At 43.2% G+C, this 26237-nt stretch overlaps 2 protein-coding genes and 1 long non-coding RNA gene across 7 annotated transcripts; 2 read left to right on the top strand and 1 right to left on the bottom strand.

The window, feature by feature from the left end:
• Window position 1: 1 nt before the first annotated feature.
• cdca4 (cell division cycle associated 4) lies at window positions 2-7170 on the top strand. 3 transcript variants are annotated; one of them, XM_086152051.1, is made up of 3 exons: window positions 15-160; window positions 3802-3939; window positions 4248-7170. In XM_086152051.1, exon 3 carries the CDS (start codon window positions 4257-4259, stop codon window positions 5166-5168), a length of 912 nt encoding a protein of 303 aa, XP_086008177.1. In that variant the 5' UTR covers window positions 15-160; window positions 3802-3939; window positions 4248-4256; the 3' UTR covers window positions 5169-7170. The 3 variants fall into 3 exon arrangements, with proteins under 3 accessions (XP_086008161.1, XP_086008177.1, XP_086008170.1); XM_086152044.1 differs by having other exon boundaries at window positions 2276-3939; XM_086152035.1 differs by lacking the exon at window positions 3802-3939 and having other exon boundaries at window positions 2-160.
• LOC147237663 (uncharacterized) lies at window positions 2113-13927 on the bottom strand. Its single transcript, XR_015106584.1, has 2 exons — window positions 13791-13927; window positions 2113-2392 (listed from the first exon to the last, which is right to left on the bottom strand). It is a non-coding gene; the product is annotated as an uncharacterized LOC147237663 (long non-coding RNA).
• On the top strand, window positions 11725-19628 carry LOC147237662 (cell division cycle-associated protein 4-like). 3 transcript variants are annotated; one of them, XR_015106574.1, is made up of 3 exons: window positions 11725-12037; window positions 13809-15901; window positions 18037-19628. XR_015106574.1 is itself a non-coding variant. In XM_086152010.1 (2 exons), exons 1-2 carry the CDS (start codon window positions 11847-11849, stop codon window positions 14581-14583), a joined length of 966 nt encoding a protein of 321 aa, XP_086008136.1. In that variant the 5' UTR covers window positions 11725-11846; the 3' UTR covers window positions 14584-17746. The 3 variants fall into 3 exon arrangements, 2 of the variants coding, with proteins under 2 accessions (XP_086008136.1, XP_086008151.1); XM_086152010.1 differs by lacking the exon at window positions 18037-19628 and having other exon boundaries at window positions 13809-17746; XM_086152025.1 differs by lacking the exon at window positions 18037-19628 and having other exon boundaries at window positions 11946-12042; window positions 13809-17746.
• Window positions 19629-26237: the final 6609 nt, after the last annotated feature.

Raw genomic sequence — 26237 nt, 5'->3', positions numbered from 1 at the left:
TCCGCTCCGCAGCAGCAGCAGCAGCAGCAGCAGCAGCAGGAGGACAGAGGTACTTCAGTTTTTGAAGCCGTGGCATGAATGATCTCATCTGAACCTGATCTCCGCTTTCCCCGTCGTCGATCCTATGACCGAGACCGGAATAAAATAGCTCAAACACGAGGTGAGTGAGCCGACAGCCGCGGTGTGAAATCGTTTTCAGATTAAAAAAAAAAAGGAAAAGACCGCCAGCGCCCGCTCATCGTCTTTTTATTTAATTTTTTTCATTTTTTTAGGAACTTAAACAGCCCCGCCGCGGAGAAAACTCTTGTTTTTGGTTCGACGAGAGGAAAGGGATCGCGGAGGATGGGGTGGGCGCTTTTTAGCTAATTAGCCCGCAAGCGTTTGTTTTGATAATTTTGTAAATAAACCAGCTGTTCGGCGGTTTTTTCTTTCTTACGTCGCTAAGGGGTTCGTTAGCTCGTCTCAATGAAAGTCCTGAGGCCGGTTAGCTAGCGGCGGCTCGATGAAGTAAAGGTCCAGGCTAGCCGGTAAGCTGTTAGCCTGCGAGTGCAAAATGGCCTCATTGTCGCTCGGCAGTCCTGACGCCGAAAAGACAAAGCATGCGGCAGTAACGGCCCCGGGAGCGCCGACCTGCCCCGCTCCACCGTCTCCCGACCGGCGACCCCACCTATTGGGGTTCTCTATTTAACGATTAACGTTTGGTGTCCGACCGGGGGTGGAGGGAAGGGTTTGAGTTGCCGCGTTACGAGTTTATTTATCCATTAACGACGGCTAGCTGATCGTAGCGGAGCCGTGCGGTGGGGGATGGGCCACGCTGGGATCCCTTGACGTAAAGCGAAGGCCGCATTCAGTTTGGCTTCTTGCTCCCGGCGGAGACGGTCGGCCGCGGCGGCGTCGAGACTTCGGCTCTCGCTATGTAGGTAGAAAGGAACGGAGGGGGGTAGAGGATAGTGGCTTTATTTGAAACAAACAAAAAATATGTAGGTGTGTTTTCGTGCACGGTAACGGTGATCGTGGTGTGAATCGGCCGACTTCGCTACGTCACTGATCAATAGCAACGTTTGTTGACGTTTAATGTGACAACCGTGTGTAACAACAACCGTAATACCCAGATTACCTGGCATGTTATTCACCAGACTATTGTTTTGTCTTTTAAATTTGTGTGTGTGGTCCTTGATTGGTTTCCTGATATCTGACGGACATGCGTTTTTGAGCACCTCATATGTCAGCATTTTTGTTAGATCATTTCAAAAGGCATCCTAAGATGCCCCTTCTCGTTGATAAATTACCTCCATATCTCTATCACTCTGTGTAAAGCAACTCAAACACAAAAACATGCATGAGCTGACTGTATTCAGTGTGAAAGATATCAGGTTGAATGTTTTTAATCATGCAGATTAACTCCTGTTTGTTTTTGTTGTAATTTTGATTTAAGCCTTGTCAAAGCTTGATTGTATTATTAATGTGGTATCATTAAGGTTTGAGCAAATGGTACTGAGATATCCTTAATCTCTGACAAGCCTTACACTCGCTTTGCCATGGAACATTATTAATTTATTGGATGTTTTAACCCTTCAGTGTCCCGTTCAAACTGCACTTTCGAGCATTATAACTTATTTAAAAATGTGTTGAACTTGACAGATGTGACCATGTTCAGCTTATTTATATTTTCATAGGTACGTAAAAAGGAAAACAGTCATATCCAATGTCGTGAAAGAGTACAATGAATTACAAAATTCAATGACTTGGAATATACTGTAGATATTTAAACTTAGTTTAAACCGAGTCCGCGTACAATTGGCACATGGAGGCAGAGACATGTAATCGGAGAAAAAAGTGCATGTTCAAATGAGGAATTTAGAAAATATTTTTTCCCCATTGGGACATAAAAGGATTAAATGGCCTCCTCCTAACAATTTTCTAAAGTATTGAGATACGTTATTATGTGAGGAATGTTTCACAAATGTATGTCACTATTAAACAAGCAAATAAGGAAGTTGAAACAGCAAGTATTTGTCCCACCCATGAACCTACTGAGTGATCGGGACATGTGAAACCATAAACCGGACCAATCAATGCCAACATTGGTTATCTTTAGACCTAGACTTGATGGTTTTCTTTTTTTTTTAAAAAAAAAAAAAGCAAAGAAAATCATATAAATGCTGAATTATTGGGTGTTCAAAAACAACATTGTAAAGAAAAAAAAATCTAAATATACACACCTGTCATGTCCAAAAGTGTTGTTTTGTTCTCGGTGCTCTCTACTCTCTCACAGCTCGTAGGCCTGATTAACCCCTTCCTCTGGCTGTCTTTACTCTGCATCTCGGATTTGTCCACATCATTGTGTTGTTCTTCCTTCAGAGAGGTAGCGTTCCGTAGCGTCTCTTGTTTTCTAACAGGAGCCCAACACAAAAACACAAGGAGACAGCACACATCCATAATTGTTCTCTCACCCTTTGGATTTTAGATCTCCCAGCAGCTTCATAAATGCCCCGAACCCCCACCTCCTCCTTCCCTCCCTCTGTCCACTGACAGGAAATGTTGTTCTATGCAAGTGAGGACTGAAATACCTCTAGGCCCCCAATTCAGTGCACATTAGATCCCTTTTTTGTTGGTGTGAATTACAGTCACTTGAATGATGGTATTGACACAAGTTGACATGTTGAGGGAATAGCTGTAATTTGTTTCATCTTTTTAATTTTTTATTTAAGGGTTGAAATTTGTACAGAAGCACATAATTACCATCAGCTGTGAGGGGAAACGCCAGAGAAATTACTCAATTTACCGTTTTTCTATGTTCCTTTATTGATCAAATGTGTGTCGAATATATGTTTTGGATTTTTAATCTCAGTGTGCTGCTGTACAGCTTGTTTGCCCAAAACGGGATCTTTTATGAACAATCTATAGTTTTTTTTTTTTTTTTAGTGCTGATTTCTATAATGAAAAGTAAAACTTCTTTGCAACAACAGCACTGTACTGTGCTTTTAGTGACATTGGTGTGACATTAATTTTGTAAAATTATGTTTGATTTCACATCTTGTAAACGATAACACTGTTTTTGCCTTTGCTATTGTCACTGTATCCCAGGTTTCTAGTGATTTATTTATTTTTAATTTTTTTGTCACTGTTTGAAAATGTATCACAAACAGAAGTTGTAGCTGGTGTGGAATCATTCACCCAATCACCCTGCCAACAGGTTTTTCCAGCCGACCGCTGCTCCCCTTTTTTCAGTCTGATGGGACTTTAAATTGTCCAAGCTGCTTGGTCTCCTATTTACTCAGATTCCTGTTTGTTTTTTTGGGGGTGGGGGGGCAGAGAACCATCAGTCATTGGCAGGAGTTTGTTTTATTCCTACAAAACGAGTGTATTTTGAAGTGGCGTGTAATAAGGAAGTTGACTCTTATTTTCTTCCCCTCCCAAGAGTCAAGAGAAAGTAAAAATCTTGTTTTTCTAGTTTTGACGTGTGCTGTGTTTGTAGACCCGGAAACCTGAGACCTCTTCTGAAAATTAGCGGCTCATGGTGGTTTGTTGTACTGTCAATTTTGTAAATGCTTTTTTTTTAATAATCTATGATCATTTTTTTATTCCTTAAAAGCAACCAATTGATTAGGATATTTTCTTGATCACAGGTGGCAGTGGGAAAGAATACACTAATTATGTAACTTGAGTGCTGTGTTTGTTTTCTGACAAAGGTCTCTCTAGTCTGTGCTTACTTTGATGCAGCGTCCACAGTGACATGGTTACCATGCTATTTTCGGTGGCTCAGTGGTCTGTTAAAAGTGTGGTTGTTCCGCCCAGCAGGAGTCTTGCTTCAGACTGGCCTAAAATGGGCAGAAATGGTGCTGAACAAAAGCTGCTTGTCGCTCGTACAAAAGTACTAGGAGCGTTGCAGCCGGGACCAAGCTGTTATGCTATTGCCTGTGCCTCTCAACAGGAAAGGTATAGCAAACTTTAAAGCAAAAACCAACTTCAGATAATTTACTGTTTACTGTAGTCCACAAAGAGCTTAATCTGTAGTCTGTTTACAAAGACACAGCTGCTACTCAGCAGATTGTAGCTGTAGCTCCCACACACACACAAATGTAACACCACATAGCCTCACTGCACCACTCAGTCTTAACCACATGCCATCCTAATTCTAGCTAGTAAAGTTTATAATAGTTTGTAAGTTTCTGTGTGATGATTAATTTAAGTCCAGTTTTAGCGCCACGTTTCTGACTGTCTCTTTGTCTCCTCACCGTCACCAGAGAGGCAACATGTTTCCGAAAGGCACCAAGCGCAAGTTTTCAGACTCTGGGGAGGAAGCGGCAACCGGTGGCGACCAAGGCCCATCGTCCGCCACGGCTCGGACGCTGTCGTCGTCCTACAGCCTGCAGCGGCAGTCGCTGCTTGATATGTCGCTGATCAAGCTGCAGCTCTGTCACATGCTGGTAGAGCCCAACCTGTGCCGCTCGGTGCTCATAGCCAACACCGTACGGCAGATCCAGGAAGAGATGACCCAGGATGGCACCTGGCAGATCATGACCCAGGCCTTGGCGGCCGCTCAGTGCCCTTCTGACCGCCTAGTGGCGACAGAAGTGCTCTGCCGACAGACAGACGCGGCGGCCCAGGTGGGCCAGAGCCCCAAGCCCTTCTCAGTGGTGGGAATGGAGGAAAGCTACCATTCAGAGGAGGTGGTGATGGAGGGAGATGCGGAGTCAGAGGTCACCATGTCCGCTTTGTCACCCGTTGCCCCGCAGCTATCCTCAGCTTCTTACCTGGCGGGCCCTTTCGGTATGGGACCATGCTGGGAAGAGGAGGAGGAAGACGGTGAGTGCGAGGAGGAGGAGGAGGACAGCGAAGAGTGCGCGTCGGAGTGTGAGGAGGCGGACCGGGACCACCCGGTAGCAGACTCCAGGTCGGGGGAGCAGGTTTTTGGGACCTTTGAGATAAAGCACCCGGCGCCGGCGCCTGACCCTGCACTGGAGGAACTGTTTTCTGATGTGGACCCGTCCTACTACGACCTGGACACGGTGCTGACCGGCATGCAGTCCGCCCCCAAGATGGGGCCTTACGATCTGTTAGAGAGCCTCTCCTCCCACGGGCCTGGTGCCCTGAGCTCCAGTTCGAGTTGTCGGTCAGACCTGAATGAACTGGACCACATCATGGAGATTATTGTGGGATCCTGAAACATGGAACTCTCCTCCGGCCCAGAAGGATCCCACACTTACTCCTAGCAGACTATGCACAGTGACACGTGCGTGTTCTGAATGTGGTATTTGTTACACAGGGAGATTGGTGCAGTTTTGGGGTCAAGGTGGGAAATTATCAGGGAGCCAAAGTGGTTTTAAGATAATCTGACACTGCAATTTTAAGTGCTGGTTCTAGACCCCCAAAGCCTCGTTTCCGCCTCGGTCATTTTGTATAATAGATGAATTGTGTAACAATGTTTAAATACAGGCAAGTGCATTTTCTGTCCGGGTTGATCCACCTGAAGCCAGGTGCCTTTCTCCATCAAGCTGTGTAAAGCAACACCTGACTATCATCTCTTGCTGGATTGGAGGACATAATAAACAGCAGAAATTCACTAACCGTAGGGATTTTGGAGGTGCCTGTAGGAAGGAACAGACCTGAGCTGTGTAGAAACGAGGCCTTCCATTTTCTATTGACACATGCAATTAAATATCTTTTTTTAAAAAAACGAAACAAAACAAAACCATTCATGATCCCCAAACCAGTGGCTGCCTGTTAGTTTCCTACTGTAAAAAAAAAGATCCAAAACTGAGCAACGTCTGCAAGACAAGAAGGCAAAGATAATTAAACCATGATGCATTTTTATTTACCAACTTTCCATGTTTACATCTGTCATACTAGCTCTTTCTGGTCGTACTCTGCGCCTTTCTCTCTTTATCAATCTCTTATCTCTCTCGCGGGTCTGTTTCTATTTATTGTTACATGGACTGAAGCTCAAAATCACACTACACGCATCATAAGAACCGGAACAAATTGTAAAATCAAAATATATGAATCAATGCATATTTTCCTAAAGATTTGAGCGATTATGGATGGAATATATGTATATGTACGTATGTGTATATAGAAATATATTTTTTTGCATCATACAGCTGGGGGATTTTGCAAATATCATTTGATATTATGATTATTATTGTTATTAATATTGTTTCCCCTCGCCCCCTCCCAAGCGGTTTTTAAGATTTTAAATGTAGCCAGACTCAAGACAGTGTCTTCCCATGGTTTGGTATTTTGGTATAACGAGGTGTCAGGACCGGCATCGTCACTCTCAGCAGGCGCTATTCGTCCATTCTCTCTAAAGCTTTATGCAGGGAAGGGAACTCCGCCGCCAGCAACTGTCCGCCTGCTGGTGGAGGGAAGAAAAAAAACATCAGCTCTTCCCAATTTCAGCTGGACAAACCTTTATCACAAACCTGCTGTTTTTTGTTTATGTTTTTTTCCTCTAAAAGACCTGATAACAAATATTAACTTTTTTTTTTGGAATTGTCAGAGAAACCCCGGGGTAATAACTGCATTGAGAAGCCATATTTCTTTCTCTCGTCTGTTGCAGCAACAAATGAGGAGCTCTGTATTTTAACCCACCTAATTTATTTTTTTTTTATTTATTGTATTTATTATATCTAGGTACAGACATGCCATATTAACTAAAAAAAAATCAACCGTTTGGCTTAATGAAATTATATTTAAATAATTTCTTCACTCCAGTTTGAATGCAGTCCCTATTTATTCCTCACTTTTTTTTTCTTATTATTAGTAATAACTGGGTTACTATTCCGATCACTATGCAGCTCTGCCATACTTGTGTCAAAATGATTGTATACGACTCAAATGTCCTTTAATTCTTTTATGCAAACAGTTGCCTTTCTCCTAAAGATGTGGAAGAAAATCAAATGCATTTTTTTTTTTTCAAAAATTGTTCCTTATATGGTGATGAAGAGATTAACTCAGGCAAACAAAATGTATTGAATAAAAAACAAAACAGTATTACGACACGCTGAATACCTTACCACAACACTCCTGAAGGATGTCACTGGTCTGAATGGGAGCTAGAACTTCAAAGACTTATTACCGTTGTAAAATGTATGCATTTTTTATATTAAGGAAAAAAACATTGTAGCATCTTTGTAAATATTTTTTATAATAAAAGGTGCAACTATTGATTGTCCTGTGGTTTCCTTTCTTAGATTTTATGAATGCACTTTGAAATCTTTTTGGTTTTCCTACAAAACTGAATGTCTGCTATCATATGGTTGAGGATAAATTTATTCTTTCTGAAAATTTTGGTTTTTTTCCATATTAATTTGATTGTACACCAAAACAAACAAAAATGTGATACGTAAAAGTCAGTCCTAAAGTTTTGCTCAAACGGAAAGTTTACTGTTTTAGGCATTAGGTTAATTTCCTGTCGATCTGAGTCTCATGGGTGGGACTTGTGTCAAAAGACCCGAGATCGTCTCTTCGCCCACTGAGCCTCATTTAACAATAAATAATCTTCACAGACAGTGGGACAGGTTTTTAAAGTGATGCTTGTCTCATCATGATTGTTTGAAAATGATAGGTAATTAGGTAATCCCATCCCCGCCTCAAAAAAAGCAAAACCTCTTGAATTTACCATGGTGATGAACACAAAAAGTTGTGAAATCACCTTAAATCAACAAGATATGACCTGAACATCAGCAAAGCAACCTGATTTTAACTCATTTATGCAAGTAATAACATTTCCAGCATAGTAATTTAGAAGTGCCTTCTTTCCCAAGGATCGTCACAAAATGTAACATCAACTGTAAAAATTAAAACATTTGAAAAAAAAGTTGAAAGTTGATGGGCCCTTTTGGTGGGTTATTTGGTTGGTTACCCTCTTCATTGGGGTAACCAATCCTTTTTGATGGCTGTCACATTTTTTTTTCTGACAGAATGAAAATAATCATGTCTCAATTACATCTTCAAAATTACAACTAGTAGCTCCTAGTTTACCAAAAAAGAAATAAAATTGAAAACCAACTTTCATTTCCCTAATAAGTGTTTAAACGCCTTTACTAAAAGGTTAATAATAGTTATTGCTGAAAAGATTATCAAAACTGTAAACTGAGATCCGGCTGATTGTCTTGTTGACTTTTCTTTCTAGTTTTTGGCAAAGGTTGTGCTAAAATTGTCACCTATCTCAGACTTTGAGGGTTGCTTTGAAAACCCTAGATAATATTTTAAGCAGACGATGTTTTGTTTTTTTGCTGGCGTATGGCAGTTTCCTGCCTCGATGAATTTGGTTGACTGAACTGTTTTTCAGCTGCACACTCGGGATGCTGCAGAGACTGAAACTGCTCGATCCAGCTGTGGATTCAGTTGATCAGATTCGATCTGAACACTGGTGTTAATCCTGTCGAGGGGATGTGTGAAACTTGCAATTTTTTATGTTCAGATTTGAGTTGTTTTTTTGTGACAATAACACAAAAACACTTGCGCTTGACTGAGAAGTGGCCCCAACGGCGGTGGTCGAAGCCTTTATGCTCACATGCTCTCACATGACAAGCGTGAGATTTTGCATTAGATACAGTTTGTGTGACAGTGAAGAGAGCAGGACTATTGTCTGCAGCTCAGAACATGGAGTGGACCACAGGGGCGTCTCGTGTGTCTCGATCTCCTCCATTATTAATGAGCGCCGCTCCCCCATCGTGTGGAGGTAGGCCGCGTATTCTTGCATTTTAAAATTGGAACCCCCCCCCCCCCCCCAAAAAAAAAGGGGTCTTATCTGAAAACAAAAGGAAGGTGTTGAGAGTAAAGCATCCTGCGCCTGCTGGCCAGCTGCCCTGTGTAGCTACTATCTGGTTAAAGATTAATGGATTCCCGGTGACTCAGCAGAAAGACTGCCCGAGGAGAGTGGAATCATCAGAGAGGGAGAAAGATCGAGCCCTAAAGTGCAGCGACTCCAGTGAGTCACAGGGGGAGGGCAAAGCTCACACTCTAGCATACACACACACACACACACACACACACACACACACACATTGGAAAATTGTCCAATTATAACAGGGAAAATGTCAAAAATCAGCAGAAGAAAGGAGTGAAAGAAGAAGTAAATAAAAAAAGATCTGATCGAAAATGACATGCAAACCAGAAAGAAAAAAATGTAATGGAGCCAAATCCATTAGTGGATTTAAAAAAAATATACCTGGACTGAGTTCGTGAAGGGGAAACAAGACTGTGGACACATTACTGACTTAAGCAGCATCTGGAAAACCGGTTATTTCGCTCAAACTTCTGCTCTTCCAATTAAAGGTTCTTTCCTTTTCCACTTTGTCTAATTCTCACCATTTTTGAACCTTTGCCTCAGGGCTGCCGCAAACCCTCAACAATGCAGGCCTGAAGTGAGTTCTTTTGTCGAACCTAAGGGAATCTAGATCAGATGATTTTTTTTGTTTGTTTGTTTGTGACTGTTTACTATGAGTTTAGACACGGAAGGAGAGGAAAAGGAGAAGGAAGAAGAATCTAAAGTGCAGCCCAGAGAGAGAGAGAGAGAAAAAAAGAGAACCAGGATAGGAAGAGAGAAACGTGAACGAAGCCACTCCTTATTTGGTGGTTGCCTTTCCGGTCACGTCTTTCCTCTTCCCCTCTGAGCCATCTGTCCCTTTAAAACGCTGCGTTCAGGCATCTCTGGAATTGTAAAAACTCATTCTAAGGACGCTGATATGTCATGAGGTTCAGATTTTAATATACAGTTTCTTTAAATATCTCCCTGCATGGTCATTGGTGTGTGTATCTCATTGTTGTTGCACTCAGCTTTTTTGAAAAGGTAAATATTGAGATTTTAAAATATTCACTGTTCAATAAAACAATAAAAAGGCATGAGAGTAATCATTAAGGCAATTCCAATTGCTTGCTTGTTTGAATTGAAGCATTAGCGATGATTATTTTCTTTATTTTTCTTTTCAAGTTTTTCTTGGCAAAGTCCTTGAACATAGCAACTTCTTTCATACTTGACAGACAATTTCTTTTTGATTTATGGATGATTTGTTTCAAAAATTAGAAGAAAATTCCTATTTTGCAACGCCAGACAAAGTTTGGCATTGCATTATATTGTAGCGTTTTAGTCAGGGAAAACACCCGCTTGACGGTAAAACGTCCGTTTAATAAGCGGTAGCTGTTGTTGGCCACACAAGCCTGCAATACAACTGACTGTTCCTGCTGAATTCCAGGTAAAAAAAAAAAAAAACAGAATTCTTTGCAGGCCACACCACATTCATAAAGTCCCAGCAACCCAAAATCATACAGAAAACAAGCATCAATATAAACGCCAAAATTTGTGACTCGCTACACAATGCATTATATATTTTTTGGTTCGTGAAAGAGTCTTCCTCAAAAAATGCATGACATATTGAAAAAGAAATAGGTATGATTTAAAATCTGAAAGTATAAAAAATATATCATTGTGCGCAACATTTTTATCTAAAATATTCCAAAACCAGGAATTAATGAATACAGTAGAAAGGAAAATTTACCCCCTAACCCACAAAGTTTGTAATGAAGTAGAAAGTAGAAAAATGTGAAAATGTTCAAGTGAAATCCAAATACCTTTAGATTGTTGCTGAGTTTTCCAGTTGCATAGAAGTCCTAAGTTAATATCTTGCACTAGAGATCAAAGTTCACTCCATATAGAGTACAGTTCTTTAACATTTTTCTGGCTAAGGACAAGAATCCCCAAGCTGATGATGGAAAGGAGCAGGGACCCACAACTGTATGTATTGTATAAACAAATACAAATATTAAAGGGCCAAAACACAACTAAAGTTTTACACTTTAAAAATGTCATTTCAGCAGGGCATCTGACTCGAACCCTCATTTCCGCCCTCCGATGCAACTCTGACCCTCAGACTAAACCCTTGAATATTTAAAATATCAAAGTTTGAAAAGAGGAATTGTCCAATCTACTCAAAATAACACACAGACCACTCTATAAGTTCCTGATCCGATGAGAGGCTGTGCCATGCATCCGTGGACTACCAAAGATACACGAGGCCCTCTGGGACCAGTCCCGAGAAGCATCAATTCAATCAATCGCGACACAACACCTCTGTTCACATGCTTTCCTGCATTGTTTGTGTTCACAATAGTGAAAAACTGACCACTAAATGAGAACACCCCGGCCTACAGGACTCACTTGACATCATACATCTGCCAGATTTCTGCCTCCAAACAACCAAAATACAGCAAAAACAGCAATTGTTTTTCCTTCGAACGGAAACATGGCTGTAATACGGGGTTGCCAGTATCTCCGATAGTATATATGACCCGATGTGTGGAAGAGGTGGAGAGCAGGGCCATTTGTTTTTTCGGGGATACAACACCGACCCACTGGTTCAGAGGGGTGGACAGCACTTTGTTCAAAATAGGGAGACCGGCATTAAAATCCTGTGACCATCCTTATCGGAGCTTTTTCCAAACTGAAACGACAAAGTAAGCTGCTGACCAACTCTCATATTTGATGTGGAGAGTAGGAGAAATCCAAGTAAATGGATAAATATTTCCATATGGTTTGGACTGAGCCTCATTTTCCAGGAAGACAGAAAGTCAAAGAGTCTAATGTTTTGTTGTTCCTTCTGCTGAGCAATCAATGTCTAACACCATCATCAGATGTAATCTCGACTTTTACGATGCAGCGAATCGTCAAAAAAAAAACAAAAAAAAAAACAATGATTTTCCTGGTTTGATAAACCACCGTGGCCCCACTCACGTGTTGACCGTTTGGGTTGTTGAATTTCCGAGGGGATCCTGAACGCAGCAGGAGCTCTCCGCCGGAACAAGCGGCCGCACATTCGCTGCCCCGTGAGTGGCGGAGGCGGATGGATGAGTGGCAGGCGAGGCGACCAATCAAACGCCGCCGAGGGCGGACGCCCCGCCTATCCCCGGCTGCCGCTGCGGCGGACCGAGCGAACGTTCTTCATCCCCGCGGACGCGACAGCGGAGGAACGCGGGCGAAACCCGGAGAAAAACCCCACGGATTCACACGCCGCATGACACTTTCCACGGACACGTAAGGTTGTTTTAAAACCGCCTTTATATTTGATTTAAACCTCTCGAAGCCCCCCCCCCTCACCCCTACCCCCACTAAAGTTACCGCTACCGACTGACCGCCCGCTGAGGGTCTCCCTCCCTCCGGGGTCCCGGATCGGAGAGGCGCCTCGGCTGTGGGGTCGCGTCTCACATCGGAACTACTTTGAACGGAAACAAATAGTACCGCTTCGACCCGGTTCGCGGTCACACCGAGGAGGTTTTAAAGCCCACAGACTCGTCCGGGGAGGTGTGGAAAGGGGGGGGGGTCTACCAAAATGACGCCCCCTTCAACTCCCCGTAGTTTGTCTAACCTGGTCAGTTTTGGCATCAACCGATCGACGTTGTCTCCCCTCCACCCGTGTCTATATGTCTCTCTCCTTCTGTTCTTGTGTGCGTATGGGGATGAGTAAAGTCTATGACATCCCGCACTGACTCACCAAACGACCAAGTTTAAAATGGGGGTGAAAAAAACTTGTTAAAAAATAGCCCGGCGAGTCGAAGCTAGATTCCTGAAGCCGGCATGGTAGGTGTTTTTGCATTGTTTGTAACTGTTGGGAGTGAGAGAGTGCAGGAGTAACCGGCCATGTTGGCCGCGTTACGTAAACGGGATGGCGTTGGACGGGATCTGACAGGCTCTGACGTCACGGACGCGTTTAGTAATAACATATGATAATTTCGCTTTTTTTTTCACCTAATCGTTGATTTATTTGACAATAAATTACCTAAAAATCCTGAAAGTTCGTTAAATACTTGCAAAAAAATCTGCGTGTGTGTATGCGTGTGTGTGTGTGTGTGTCATCCAAAAATGTGCAAGAAGTTACCTCAAGATGAAATACGAAGCTGCAAGAAATTACAGAATTAAAGTCAAAGTCAGCAAGTTATAACTGAATGATATGAAAAAAAAAAACAGAGAAACAAACCAAAATATATCAAAAGAACAAAAATATACTGGTGAGTAGGTACCTGGAAACATTAGGGGGAAAACCAATTGAGACAAATGAGACGAGTATTAATTAACCAGGTATTCACCCAAGAAGCTCCTAGAAATGACTTAAATTAAAGACTTAAAAGTTTGCAGTCAGCAATCAGAAAAGCTTGTAAAGGTGTACTGACACAACTATAAATGTAAGATCCCCGCTATCATGTGTGACTTATTTCTTTGGCGAAGCCTTTCTTCAGCATTTGAGCGAAAGTTTGGAGCCTTTTTCAGGCTGACAGCTATGTTTATTGTAGCCGTAGAATTTTTCCACATAATTATCAGATGATATTTGACCCGTTCACTATGGTTGCCATTCACACGACTTAAACCTCTCTGCAGGGAGCTGTGGGTGTTTGTCTGTTGATACAAAAGAAGAGCGTTTGATAATCTGACATGAATTCACCCCGAAAGAAAACACTATAAAGAGCTGTTATTATGGAGTGAAATATGGACGTCTTTGTTTTCCGGGCAGGGGATAACGAAAACATGATAAAACACACTGTGGGCCATAAGATTTTATGTTGAATCCGGTTAATAGTTCCTGAAATACCTCTACTCTTGGTTTCATTTAATGTTTAATATTAAGATTCAATTTTGACCAGCAAAAAATCCCAACATCTGCAGGTTCTGACCTGGTCACTGAAAAGGAATTCTCTTAAAACAAACATGATTTACTAAAATAAAGGAAGAAGTAAACAAACTGATAAAAGGCAATGGCACTGAAGACCTGCTGGTGCAGACGGGTGTATCTGACCTGTGTGTTTGTCTGTAGGCCGATGTTGGGTCGTGGAGTGAAGCGGAAGTGGAGCTGTGTGGAGGAGCTACAAGCCGTGAAGGAGGAGAAGGAGCAGAATGCGCAGGAGGAGGAAGAGGAGGAGGCAGCGGTGGAGGGAGATCTCCCGGTAGCTCCTGGGGACATGAACCACCTGCAGCAGCGGCAGCTGGTGCTCAGCCTCTGCCTTCAGAAACTACAGCGTTACCAGGCTGGGATGGAGCTCAGTCTGCGTCGGTCGGTGCTGCTTGTTAACACACTGCGGCAGATCCAGGAGGACATGCAGAGCGATGTGGAGGGGACCTGCGGCCAGGACCTGCTCCTCAACAGCGTGCATCCTGACCCGTGTCTTCTCCGGGACACCATCAGGGGAAACGTGTCGGTCACCTGTCCAGGCTGTGCAGAAGATGACCTGGAAAACCCGTCGCCGCCCCCAGAGTTTTCCTCTCAGGAGGCCAGCAGCTCGCCAGACCCGCAGAAACCTCTTCCTGCTGCGACAATCAATGTTTGTAGTGACGCAGTAAACACCATGGGCTACCTCAGTGACCTCGCTCTGGACGACATTTTCGAGGACATTGATACGTCCATGTACGAGTCATCGGACCTGCCGACAGCATGGGCGGCAGGTTCCCTGTGGCCTGTCAGTGTGTCGCTGTGGGCAGAGGAGGACGTGAAGGTGCGCCCTGCTGGCCATGGCTCCACAGGAAGCCTCCAGTCGTGTCTGATGGACCTGAATGAGCTGGACCACATCATGGAGATTCTAGTGAAGTCCTGATCCAAAACACGGGCTCCTGTTGAACAGAGTACAGGGAACACAGGCTCAACATTCACGTGGTGTTAGATATTTCAAGGTTCCATCTGACCAAAAAAAAAAATACCAGCACATCATGAAATGATCAGTGAAGCTGGACACAGGAGATGCTGGATGTTGATAGTGGCCAAAACCTGGAACTGCAAGCGCAGCACGGTTCTCTGCAGATTTGACATTAAGGAAGAAGACGCTACTTTTTCTTTTTGAGCCAATTTAACCATCCTAATTCGATTGCATTTTATGTAGTAAAAGAGCAGATGTTAGAAGCACGCATCCAGAGTTTTCTTGCTCTGTGGATCCACCACCAAAAAGACTAGGGCAAGATGCCCAGCCGTTATTTGCGTCTTGACACTGAGCAGCTCTTCATGTAGATGAGTGGAAAACCCTGCCTCCATCGCTGTGTGTAATTTTAGCAGATATCCATGGTACAGGGAACTGCTTGTCATCGAATCAAATATTCATTACTGTAGTGTTGAGCACATGGCACTTTACAACCCTCAAGGATAGAAATTTTGTCTGCCGTTAAGAGATTTTGTGACATCGACGCCGCCGCGTTGAAAACTGGCAAGCCAGAATTGGATTCTTATGACGTTTGTTTACTCTTCTGTCCTTGTGAAGAATCTGGACCCGCATGGGACGAGACATGATTACCTGTTGTCCTTTAGTCGATCTGTTTCCTTTTTACAGAATGAGGTGCTATGAGTCGTTATTTAGACCATAATCCAATGCGAGCTGCCAGCTGCGTCCAGGGACTTTACTGCTTTTGAGAAACCACTTTAAAACACGCCCTGAGACAACAACAACTAGGGGGAGTCACTGCAGATTGTGTGTTGCGAGTAACGGATAAGGAGGCAGGTTGACAAGAGTCTGAGAACTCCCGAAGGTAACGTTTGGGTAGAAGCGTCAAAGCAGATGGAACCTTCTATATCTGACCTCACACTGGAATGCCGTTCATTTCTGGTGTCTGTTGGAGTCCCAATGAATATAGAATCTGATCTGTCGGAGTTGGCACGTCACTCAGACTGCAGGAATCAAAGCCGAGTTGATTATTAATTGAAATCCATTTAAGTACTTAAAGAGGACAGAGTTCCAGTCCAGGCAGCCTGGATGGTCAAAGGCCTGGGTTTCCTGTCAGCGTCAAGACTGAGAGGCTCCTGTCAGAGGAACTGAATTCATCTTTGTCTTGAGGAGGGCCGGCTAGTTAGAGAACCCAAGTTTGCGGAGCCGAATCCCGAATTCTACAGATAGATGCCATGTTGATGAAGCAGGAAACAGAGGAAAGGTTGTCATTTGGAATTGTTCACTACTATTATTATTATTATTGTTATTATTATTTATGAATGAAAACCGCAGTAGGTCACTGGCCGCTGTGGCCTGAGTGTAACTTATGATTCAGATCTCTGCAACCTTGGACTGTCAAGAGGACACCTCGCTTCCTAACTGGCAGCTTGTATTTATGGTGAATCCTACACAACCTGAACATAGCAGCAGCAGCAGCAGCAGCAGCAGAGTACATGTACTTTAATAGTAATGTAATCCCTGCCCAGCCCTGGACCCAAACTTGGACCAGGATATGATATCCTTGCCATGTCTCAGAATTGTAAAGCAGATGTATTTTTAAGGCCTTGATGATGTATAATTTTTTACTGCAATGATAAGAAGTGTTTTCGTTTTTACAGCTTTATATGTGTTTATACCTGAAACTATCGCCTCCTGTCCAGTAGGAGGAGTGGGGTTCTAAAAGTGTATTCTCCCGGTAAAATGGGAAATTGTTCATTATGTTTATTCAATTGCATTTAAGCAAAAGAAACTGAACCCAGCAGCAACAATCTCCCCGTTAGATGTCAAATTTTAACACCTTTTATTATTTGTCAATACTGTCTGAATCAATGTTCACAATTCTTAATTCAATTCTAAAAGTAAGGCCATTTATATTAATCCACTGGATTAAAAAGTGTTATTCTGCAACTACAAAATGCAATTTACATGTAGCTTATTTTAAATAAAAAAAGTCATCTAGAGACGACCAGAAAAACAACAAAATGCTGCAGTTAATTATTAATGGTTTATTTCAGGCTGATGCTGGATCAGGTTTCTTGTGTTTAACTGCAGGTGAGAGTCACCTGAATGTCAACAACATCTGCAGATGTCATTGTCCAACTTGGAGCGAAATCACTTTAAACTGGAGCCGGGACTTGTTGAGAGCCACCCTGGCTTGGGTGGATGAGGGGGTATTTGTGAGAACCCCTGACAGTATGCGAGATTCAGCCACTGAAGGTGTTTCCCACCCTATGTGTTTAACTCCTGTTCTACCTCCTGACGTCTGTTTACTCAGACACTCCCATTTTCCGCGAGCTGATCCAAACAATCTCCTATTTATTACACCGTCAGATCTCAGCTGACAATCCAACGCTTCTGCTGACACGTCCGACACACGGCTGAAGCAGTCCGTCCTCGTCAGGTGTCGACACTGTGCCTTACTTTTGAACTGTCAGCCTCACCCGAGCTTCACTGATTTGCGGAAAAAAAAGTTCCTTTCCTCTCCTCTGCCATTTTTTCCCTCCTGTGTTCAGTGAACACAACTGACATATGAGCTTAATGTATCCTGACAGCAAACTAGCTGAGGGAGGAGGTGGCAGTCAGGGCTGGGAGGGAAAGTAAGAGGGGGAGGGGAAAGGGGACGAAGTCTCTTGCGTCACTTGTCGAACGGGAGTGGCTTAGTGCTTGTTTTGCTCCAGACTCCGACCGGCGACCAATCGCACTAGGTGTACAAGGAGCGTGCTGCCACTTCGACAGCGACTTGTTTTCCGCCCTCCCGCAGAGACAGAAGCAGTGAGAAGCTGTTGGGTTTCAGCTGAGACGTAAAAAGAAAAAAAAAACAAAAACAAAAACAGACCACTTGTTTTTCTTTGATTTAATGTAATCTCTTGGACTGGACTAAAGAGAACAAGCAGATAAAAACACTGCATTGTTATTTATAAATGTATGAAAGAGCGTTTATAGGATCTACAAAGCACAAACTGTCTGCTGATATGATTATTACATCAGTATAAGTGAAGGAAAATAATGTATTTTTTGTGTAATATTTTATAGATTTTATTCAACAATACAGTAAAATACTCTTTCATGTGCTCTGTGTGTTTCTTGCTTGTTCCTGTAGCAGTTTGTTACATAACCTGGTAAAAAGCTGTTTGTGTCGCCTTTATCCTGTGCTGAGTGCAGTACTCTGATCTTGTACGGGAGTACAAACAGTACTTTTGGGGAAAATATTTCTACTTTGTGGACAGACTGTAACTGAACCCAAATATTACTCCAGTTAATAATGGGATCAAATAGTCCAAAATGTGCTGGGTCTTTTTTGAGGTTCGGCTTTAACTTGACAGACGAGTCATATATCTTTTTTCATCTTTTTTACAGTTTTTTTCTGAGGTTGTTATTATTATCCATCCATCTATCTTCTGACGCTTATCCGAAGTCGGGCAGCAGCCGGAGCAGAGAAGCCCAGACTTCCCCCTCCCCAGCTCCATGGTCCAGCTCTTTTGGAGGGATCCCAAGGCGTTCCCAGGCAAGCCTCGACATTATAGTTTCCCCAGCGTGTCCAGAGCCTTCCTCATAGCCTCCTCCCAGATGGACATGCCCAGAATACCTTCCCTGGGAGGCATCCTGACCGAATGCCCGAGACACCTCATCTGACTCCTCACTATACGGAGAAGCAGTGACTCTACTCCCGAGTTCTTCCCGGATGGCCAAACTTCTCACCCTATCTCGAAGGGAGAGTCTGGCCAACCTGCAGAGAAAACTCATTTCGGCCGCTTGTATCTGCAAACTCGTTCTTTCGGTCACTACCCTTAGCTCATGACCATAGGTGGGGGTAGGGATGTAGATCAACTGGTAAATTGAGAGCTTCGCCTTCTGGCTCAGCTGCGTCTTCACCATGGCAGACAGATACAGAGTCTGCACCACCGATTCACCTGTCAATCTCCCGCTCCATCCTTCCCTCACTCGTGAACAAGACCCCAGGATACTTGAACTCTTCCACTTGGGGCAGGACCTCTTTCCCAACTTGGACTGGGGATTCTACCCGTCTCCGGTTGAGCACCATGCTCTCGGATTTGGGGGTTCTGATCCTCGCCCCGGCCGCTTCACATTCGTTTGCTAGCTGCTCCAGTTAGAGCAGGAGATTGTGGCCCGAAGAAGCCAACAGAACCACGCCATCTGAAAAAAGCATTGACTCGATCCTATGGCCACCAAACCAGATCACCTAGACGCCCTGGCTGTGCCTAGAAATACTTTGTTTAGCCTAATTTTCAACAAGAATAGGGTAATAACAGGCACGCTTCTGACCAGTGTAGTTTGGAAAGCCAGATGAGAAACATTATAATCACCGTACCAGGTCAGCAGATGCAACACACTGGTCTTAAACACTGCTTTTTTCTTTGGGTCACTGTCTTCAGATGCACACAGAGCAAAATTTGAATGAAAAGCTCTTAGGGTTTGGGCTGCTGGTTACCATAGCAACAGTCTTCTGTTGGGATAAGACAGATTCACCTCCTTCTGTGAAAATGAAATGAGATCAAGTTAAACTCCTGAGACCCCTCGCTTTTGTTTGTTATTTTGAATTTCTTCTACTTCTCTGATATCTAGTATCAGTAGGACCTTATTGAGTATAAAAACAAAACACTGTGTTTGCACATGAAGTCATTTGTGCTGTTACACAGGGGCAGGTTATTGTTAAGTAGGTTAAGTATTACAGTGTTTGTTTTGTTTTTTCCCCCAAACTCATGTAACGGGCCAGAGCATGGATCCAGGCTAGTCCCAATGTCCTCAAACGGGTATTTTTGCATTAGCAGTGTCCTACCTTGTTAAAATGGATTATTTTACTTCCAATTTGCGTGCTATATATGAAACAAGTGTTTACAATCATTAAGAACATGAACATGGAGAAAAGTTTATTTTGGTTTCCAAATATCCTCTTATTGATACTATATGAGTGATGAAATTTATTTTATGGAGTGTTTTGTTCATGTGAATGAATGTAAAACAGAAATTAGCAACAAGCCTCACGTTTGCCTCCTTTCTGCATTAGCAGATCAGATACGAAGCTTTCAGTCACTCCCTGTGTTTCTGGGTGGACGTCAGCTTTGGGGAGTCTCTGTCTCTCCATGACTCAGCACAGCTTGAGGTGATTTTGAAAAAAACAATATCTAGTGTCCAGTGTTCCATGCCGCCTGCTTTGAGCAGTGGCTAGAGGTTAGATCTCCAGACTGGACAGGGTCCATGCAGGTCAGGTGACCTGCTACTGAGTTCTCCTTGTATGGGTCAAAATATGGTTCAGCCCTGGGCTTTACTATTGTTTTTTAAATGTATGAAAAGTTCTCCAGATATTATATTTCCCATCAGGTGGCTCTGGTTGATTCAGAACAGGAATGGTCAAAAAGCAGTGAACAATTTCTTTATCTGACTGTAGAGCTTGCCAATATATCAGTAGCTATGGATTATTGCTGATTTGTTATATTAAATTGTAGATTTCTTGACTACTGAAGAAATCAATTTTATAATTTTGTACAAAGCAACTAAATTAAAGTCTGTGTATGCCACCAGCGGACAGAGGCCAGACAGATTGATAAGGAAAGCCAGCTCAGACCAGGGATGGAGGTGGTTGGAGAGAGGAAAATGATAGCCAAGCTATCATATCTCTGCTGGACCACCTGCCCCACCCACTGCAAGGCACTGTCGCCACACTGGGCAGCTCCTTCAGCAACAGACTGAAACATCCAAAATGTCAGAGGGAGCGGTATTGTTCCTCCCTGCTGCTGTTAGACCATATGAACCAGCACTGTTCTCAGTAGACAACAATGGTTCTCGTTCCATGAGAAATATGACGATTGCTGTCTCCAGTATACACAATCACTGATTAAACTGTAAATATAAAATCTATTTTATATACATTCTGGCTGATATCGTCAACACAGAACATCATATCCCATCCTTAGAACCACTTAAGTCAAAATTGCGGATGGAGATTATTTTACGGTACATTACTGACACTGAAAACCATACCTTGCACATACATGGATGCTACGTGATTTTTTTTTTCTGTAAACTCAGTCTCTGTAATCATGCCTACTCATAGTTGTCAATGCACCGCCACTGAATTGAAAAATCTTGTGGACACTAACGTGCTTCAGCTCTTACTGTCCTTGCTGCTGTTGACCATGAATTTCCCCACTTTGGGACTATTAAAGTAATATCTTATCTGACCTTTTTTATGCAACATTTATTGAATAATTCAGATTCTGCAAATTGCCACTGATAAATCATATCTGTGTACCCTTAAAAAATCAGATTATGTAAAATTAGATAGAAATTACTCCCAAATCAGCAAGAAAAATAAGAACAAAATTTCAGGAAACAAATTTCTAAAATCACTGCAGAATTATCAACAAATAGCAAAAATGATTTCCTATAATTATCTAAAAATAGGAACACAATAAATATTCATAAAGTTACATGATAGTTTACTAATTATACTTCTATATCTGTCTCTCAGACCAGTATGGATATGTTTTGAAACTGACTTAATGTACTTAAGTACATTAAGATAAGGATAGGAATAAATTTATTGAATGTGTGATGTTCATTTCATTAGTGTCCTACTCTTAACCCTTCTCATTTGTTCAGCACTTAGATGAAAAGTACTCTAGAATTATATCCATTATCAGTAATATCATTATTAAGTTTTAAATATATATGTTTCATATCACAGAGCTCCTGGTGGATACCAATAATCAGATAGTGTTGGACAATATTCCATCCAAAAATCCAAAGGGGCAAAACTGCTTAAAAGCTGGTTGGAGGCAACACATCTGGTAGACTCGGTGCAAGTTGGGCTGAAGTCTCAAATGGAAGTCTATACTGCACTCTGGTGCCCATGCATTAGAAATGCAGATGTGCTGTTGCAGTAAGGATGACAGTGCAAACTGGAAAGACAAATCGGGGTGCTTCTACAGTTCCATCACCAACAGTCAAAACCTGAGATGAAAATTCATTTGGGGTCATTTGAAAAAAACAAGAGCAATACAATCCCTCGTTTTAAGTGGATCAGCAGCACCGAAGATCAATACTGAGTGATGAAAAGTAAAATGTAAATGCAACTCTGTCAGATGTTTCATATAATAACCTCCCACTCTGTTTCTATCTGGTGGTTTGAACGGCAGAAACATATAAATACAAGACAACAAAAACCATGATGTTGAAAGTCAGCAGTGCCTGTGCTGTTGGATAAAGGTACTGCGGTAAAAAGATGCAACGAGCTCAGAGAATGGAGAAGCTCTGAAGTTCATAAAGTGAAAATGTGGCCTTATTTACCTCAGAATCCAGTCACATCAAACAGAAATACGAAATCTTGCAGCCTGATGAAGGTTGAAAATCGCTTGTTTTTGTTTTTGTAGTATTTTTGAGTTTTTACCATGACAATGGTTAAACACTGTCTCCCTCCTCAAAGGATTTTCTCTGCAGTGAAGAGACAGTAGACGATGCAGTACATGTTGGTATTGGAATTCAGGGAGTGGCAGCTACTGCACACTCTTTGCTCATACGGTACCAAGATACAACCCTCTCTACCTATTTGACTACCATCATGCCTTACTACCAAAATGCCCTCCTACTAACCTAGGAATGTAATCTTTCTTATCTGACCAGTCCATCACTGAATCTAATCTTGACCTATCATCCACGCTTAACCTGGAATAACATTTCATTTTAACTATCAATCCTTCCCATTGTCTTACCTCAATCAGTCCCTCAACCTACCTATTACCTATGTTATCTTATCTAAACCTACCAGCTCTGATGTTTTTGACCTTAACATACTATCTCACTGTAACCTACCAACCAACCACTCCCTCTTCATAGTACCTTAAATCTCTATCTGTGTATATTTGTGTTTGAGTGTGTGTGTGTGTTGATAGATGAATGTTGATTGTGTGCATCAACCCCCAGGGAAATGAAGATGTGGTGGTATAAATATCAGCCTGTGCACCAGCACTGCTGCGGTGATTCAGTCTGGGTTTAATGTTTCTCTGCAGGCGGACATCAGTCTACTGCGGCGGAGTGGAGCCAGGCTGTGGTTCAGGAAGCCTTCATCTACCATGCTGACTCAGCACACAGGGGCACACACACACACACACACACACACACACACAAATTGACACGCAGTTACACACCAACTACTGAGCTCCTTTTGCTGAAAGCCAATTTGATGGGCCGATTGATTGGATGACCGATGGATCCTAAGTGAGTTGTTCATGTGAAATTAAAGTTTCTCATCAGGAGAAAATGTAGCTGACAGATTAGATATTGGACTGTACAAATTCAGCCCTGGTCAACTTCGATGTCAAATGTGGTCACTTAGTTGCTCAAAAGGGGCGAAGACACAAAACAATGCAGTTGTGAGCCTCCACCATCCAGGCCACATACTGTTTCCATCAAGTTGATCCTGAAATGACTCCAGCGCTCCACAGACTTTAACCATTTCAGGTATTTTCAGGGACCAGATCTTGACCAGCCTTTGACCACCATTGACTCTTTGTTTACTCCAGACATAACCCAAGAATAAGCAACAAATTACCAAAATTAACAAGAAAATTACCAAGAAGATGAGAAAAAATCAATGTCAGAAGAAGGAAAAAGGAAAATATTAATTTAAAAAATAAGAAATTCTTGATGCATAAACAATCCTCTTTCGGTTGCATAGGTCACAACAGCGAATCATCTTTCTCCATCTGACCTTACTCTCTCTGTATCCTCTTCTCTCACACCAACTAATTTCATGTCCTCTTTCACTCCTTCAATAAATCTGGTCTTTGGTCTTCCATTTGCCTGCTCCCTGACAGCTTCAACCTCAGCATCATTCTTCCCACATAATCACTACCTCTACTCTGTACCATCTGTATCATCTTCAAACCTTCTCGGTCTGGCCTCTCTGACTAAAACAACTAGTATGTGCCACCCCTTTGATGGGACCCATTCCTTATTCTTTCCAGAACATTGGTAGAACAGTTAACTGAATCTGGAAGGAAAGATTTTCTGCAGTGCTGTGGGCCAAAGATTCAGGATTTCTGCAGAGGAACAACTACATCGACACCGAAGTACAGAGGGCAGGGATAGTGGTTTTCCAGGTTCTTGGTACATGCATCCATCATCTGGCATCAGGTACAAACTACCAAGCAGAAAAAGAAAGATCTGTGTTTGGTATTCTTAGATCTTGCCAGTGACTTGGGGTCAGTGCCTCATGAGGTACTGTGGACAGCTTTCAACTTCTTCCAAGTCCCAGAGAGCATCACAAGGCTGGTCAAAGCCTATTTTCAGGACCTTTAGTTCTGTGTCACAACTCAGGCTAGGTCAGCCGTCTGGCAGCACTTGGAGCTAGGCTGCATCATCTCCCCACTGGCCCTCACCATGGCAATGGAGTCAATTATCGAAGCATCGCAATGAGTGGTTGGAGGCGAGCGTCGGCTTCCTCCAATCAGGGCGTGTATGGATATGGACATGGTGACAATAACAACCAGCACCAAAGCATGCACCAAACATCAGCTGCACAAACTCAGGGAAACATCGGACGGGAACGAAACTGAGATTATAATACACACCCACCAAATCCTGTAGTGTCTCCATTGTCAGGGGGCGTCTCACCAATGAGGGGTTCCACATAAACAGTGAACCGATTCCGCCAATCCTACAAAAGTTCATTAAAGACCTAAGCCAGGGGTACACCACACAGCTAAAAGACTCTGAACGGATGGCACGACTAAGGCAGGATACCATTAAAGGGCTCCCTCAAGTAGATCAACAGCACGGCTCTCGCAGGAGAGCTGAAGCTCTGGTGACTTCAGCTTGACCTGCTGCCCCACCTGGCCATTTTACCGCTAAGGGCCACCCTGGCTGGCTGGAGCAATTTGTGAACGTGCAGGTGAGGAAATGGCTTGGACCACCCAGCTTAGGACTATATGGCAATGGAGCCCTCTCCCTGCCAATATCTATAAGTGTTCCAAAGCAAGACTTCAGATGACCCTCACAGAGTCCTGGGATCCCTTCATCAGAGGTGCGACTTCTACTAGCCACAGGGCCAAGAGGGAGGCCAGGTACAGCAACGGCACTGGCAAAGTCTGCCTTGAGACACTGGGAAATAGTGGGCCAGGTCCAACATGGTAGAGGGGACAGAGGTGTGGGAACAACAACAACCACATGGCTGAAAGCTGAATGCTGATGCTTGGTGGTAGAGGTTGAATGCCACAGATGTGCCAGAGCTGTGTTCCAAGCCAAGCAAGGCTGCTGGATGGGATGGGATGGTGTAGAAAAGAGCAAGATAGCTTGAAGCGAGATGTGGAACATGGAGGCCAAAACACTGAGCTTTACCACCAGAGCCACATATGATGTCCTGCTGAGGTGCCTGGCTGCTGCATTGGAGAATAAGTGGGTAACCAGCAGTGCCATGCCCCTAGAAGACAAGACTACCTCCTGGAAACCTACAACCTTCATCCAGGAAGGGGAGAAAAGGACAACCAACTGTTCGCATCAAGACTCATGCCCTCTGAATGCAGGCCGGGACTGGGAAATGCAAGTAGACTTGAGTCAGAAGTTCACTTTTCCACCCAAAATTGCAGTGACCAACCTGCATCCAGACCTGGTCCTCTGGTCCAAACACTTCAAATGAGTTTTCATCATGGAGCTGACAGTCTCTTAGTCTCTTTTTCGCTAGCAAGGCTACTGAACGAGGTTGGCTCAACAGAGGACAATTAAGAAGCTTGAGAATTCAAGTGAAAGAAGTAGTCACTGGCTGTGGCTAAAACTGAGGGAGACGGTATGGACAGCCAGCCAAATTACTTCATGGTGCCTCCAGAGTAACACATGCTCAGGTCCAAGGCAGCGGTTGGCCACCCTCAGTTGATGGTGTACTGTGATAAAAGGTGGAAACGCCCAATGAGGCAGCAGGTGGTCATCCTTCAATCCAACCCCACCCAAGAAAACATCTAAATCCACGCCCAAGAGGACATCTCCATCACCAGCATGGTCCAGAGTTTTTTGCAAACTCCAACAGGATTTGTCCCTTTAGATACCTATCCTGGATACTAAACCTACCCATCACTTCTTTATCACCTCTATTGCCTGCACCAACATGTCCGGTGAAAACGGCACTGTTCACCACTCTTTCACCCCTGGAGATATTGTGCACCATGTCACCTAACTCACATTGGAATTTTCCTTGGCCTCCATTTCCAGCTAACTGTCCTGACAATTGGTCCTTCAAGATCACTTCTACTCCATTTCTCTTTCTTTTAATACCATGGCAACTTAAAACCAGCCCAAAAGTTTCTGGCATTGCCATCTCCCGAGCTGGACTTCCTGGACACACAGTATATCCACCTTCTCTCTCGGCATGTCAACCAATTCTTGCCCCTCCTTTTTATTCTCTCGGCTTCTGAACTCGCCTTCTTCCTCTCCTTTCCAACTCACAGTAGCCCAATCGCAACTGGTACCCTGAAGGTAGGTACTATGCACCAGTGGCAATTTCTGTCAACCCTGGCCTTGAACGATCCAGTTTGAAAGTCATAGGTGCC

This window comes from Fistularia commersonii, chromosome 1, assembly GCF_037954325.1.
Source record: "Fistularia commersonii isolate RoL2024-O1a breed Wild chromosome 1, RoL_Fcom_v1.0, whole genome shotgun sequence".
Classification (NCBI taxonomy): domain Eukaryota; kingdom Metazoa; phylum Chordata; class Actinopteri; order Syngnathiformes; family Fistulariidae; genus Fistularia; species Fistularia commersonii.
This window is presented reverse-complemented; position numbering and strand designations above follow the sequence as displayed.

Coding starts and splice junctions, on each gene's coding strand:
- cdca4 (XM_086152035.1), top strand. CDS start 4,257: ATGTTTCCGAAAGGCACCAAGCGCAAGTTTTCAGACTCTGGGGAGGAA.
- LOC147237662 (XM_086152010.1), top strand. CDS start 11,847: ATGGATGAGTGGCAGGCGAGGCGACCAATCAAACGCCGCCGAGGGCGG. Junction 12,038..13,808: donor ATGACACTTTCCACGGACAC/GTAAGGTTGTTT, acceptor GTTTGTCTGTAG/GCCGATGTTGGGTCGTGGAG.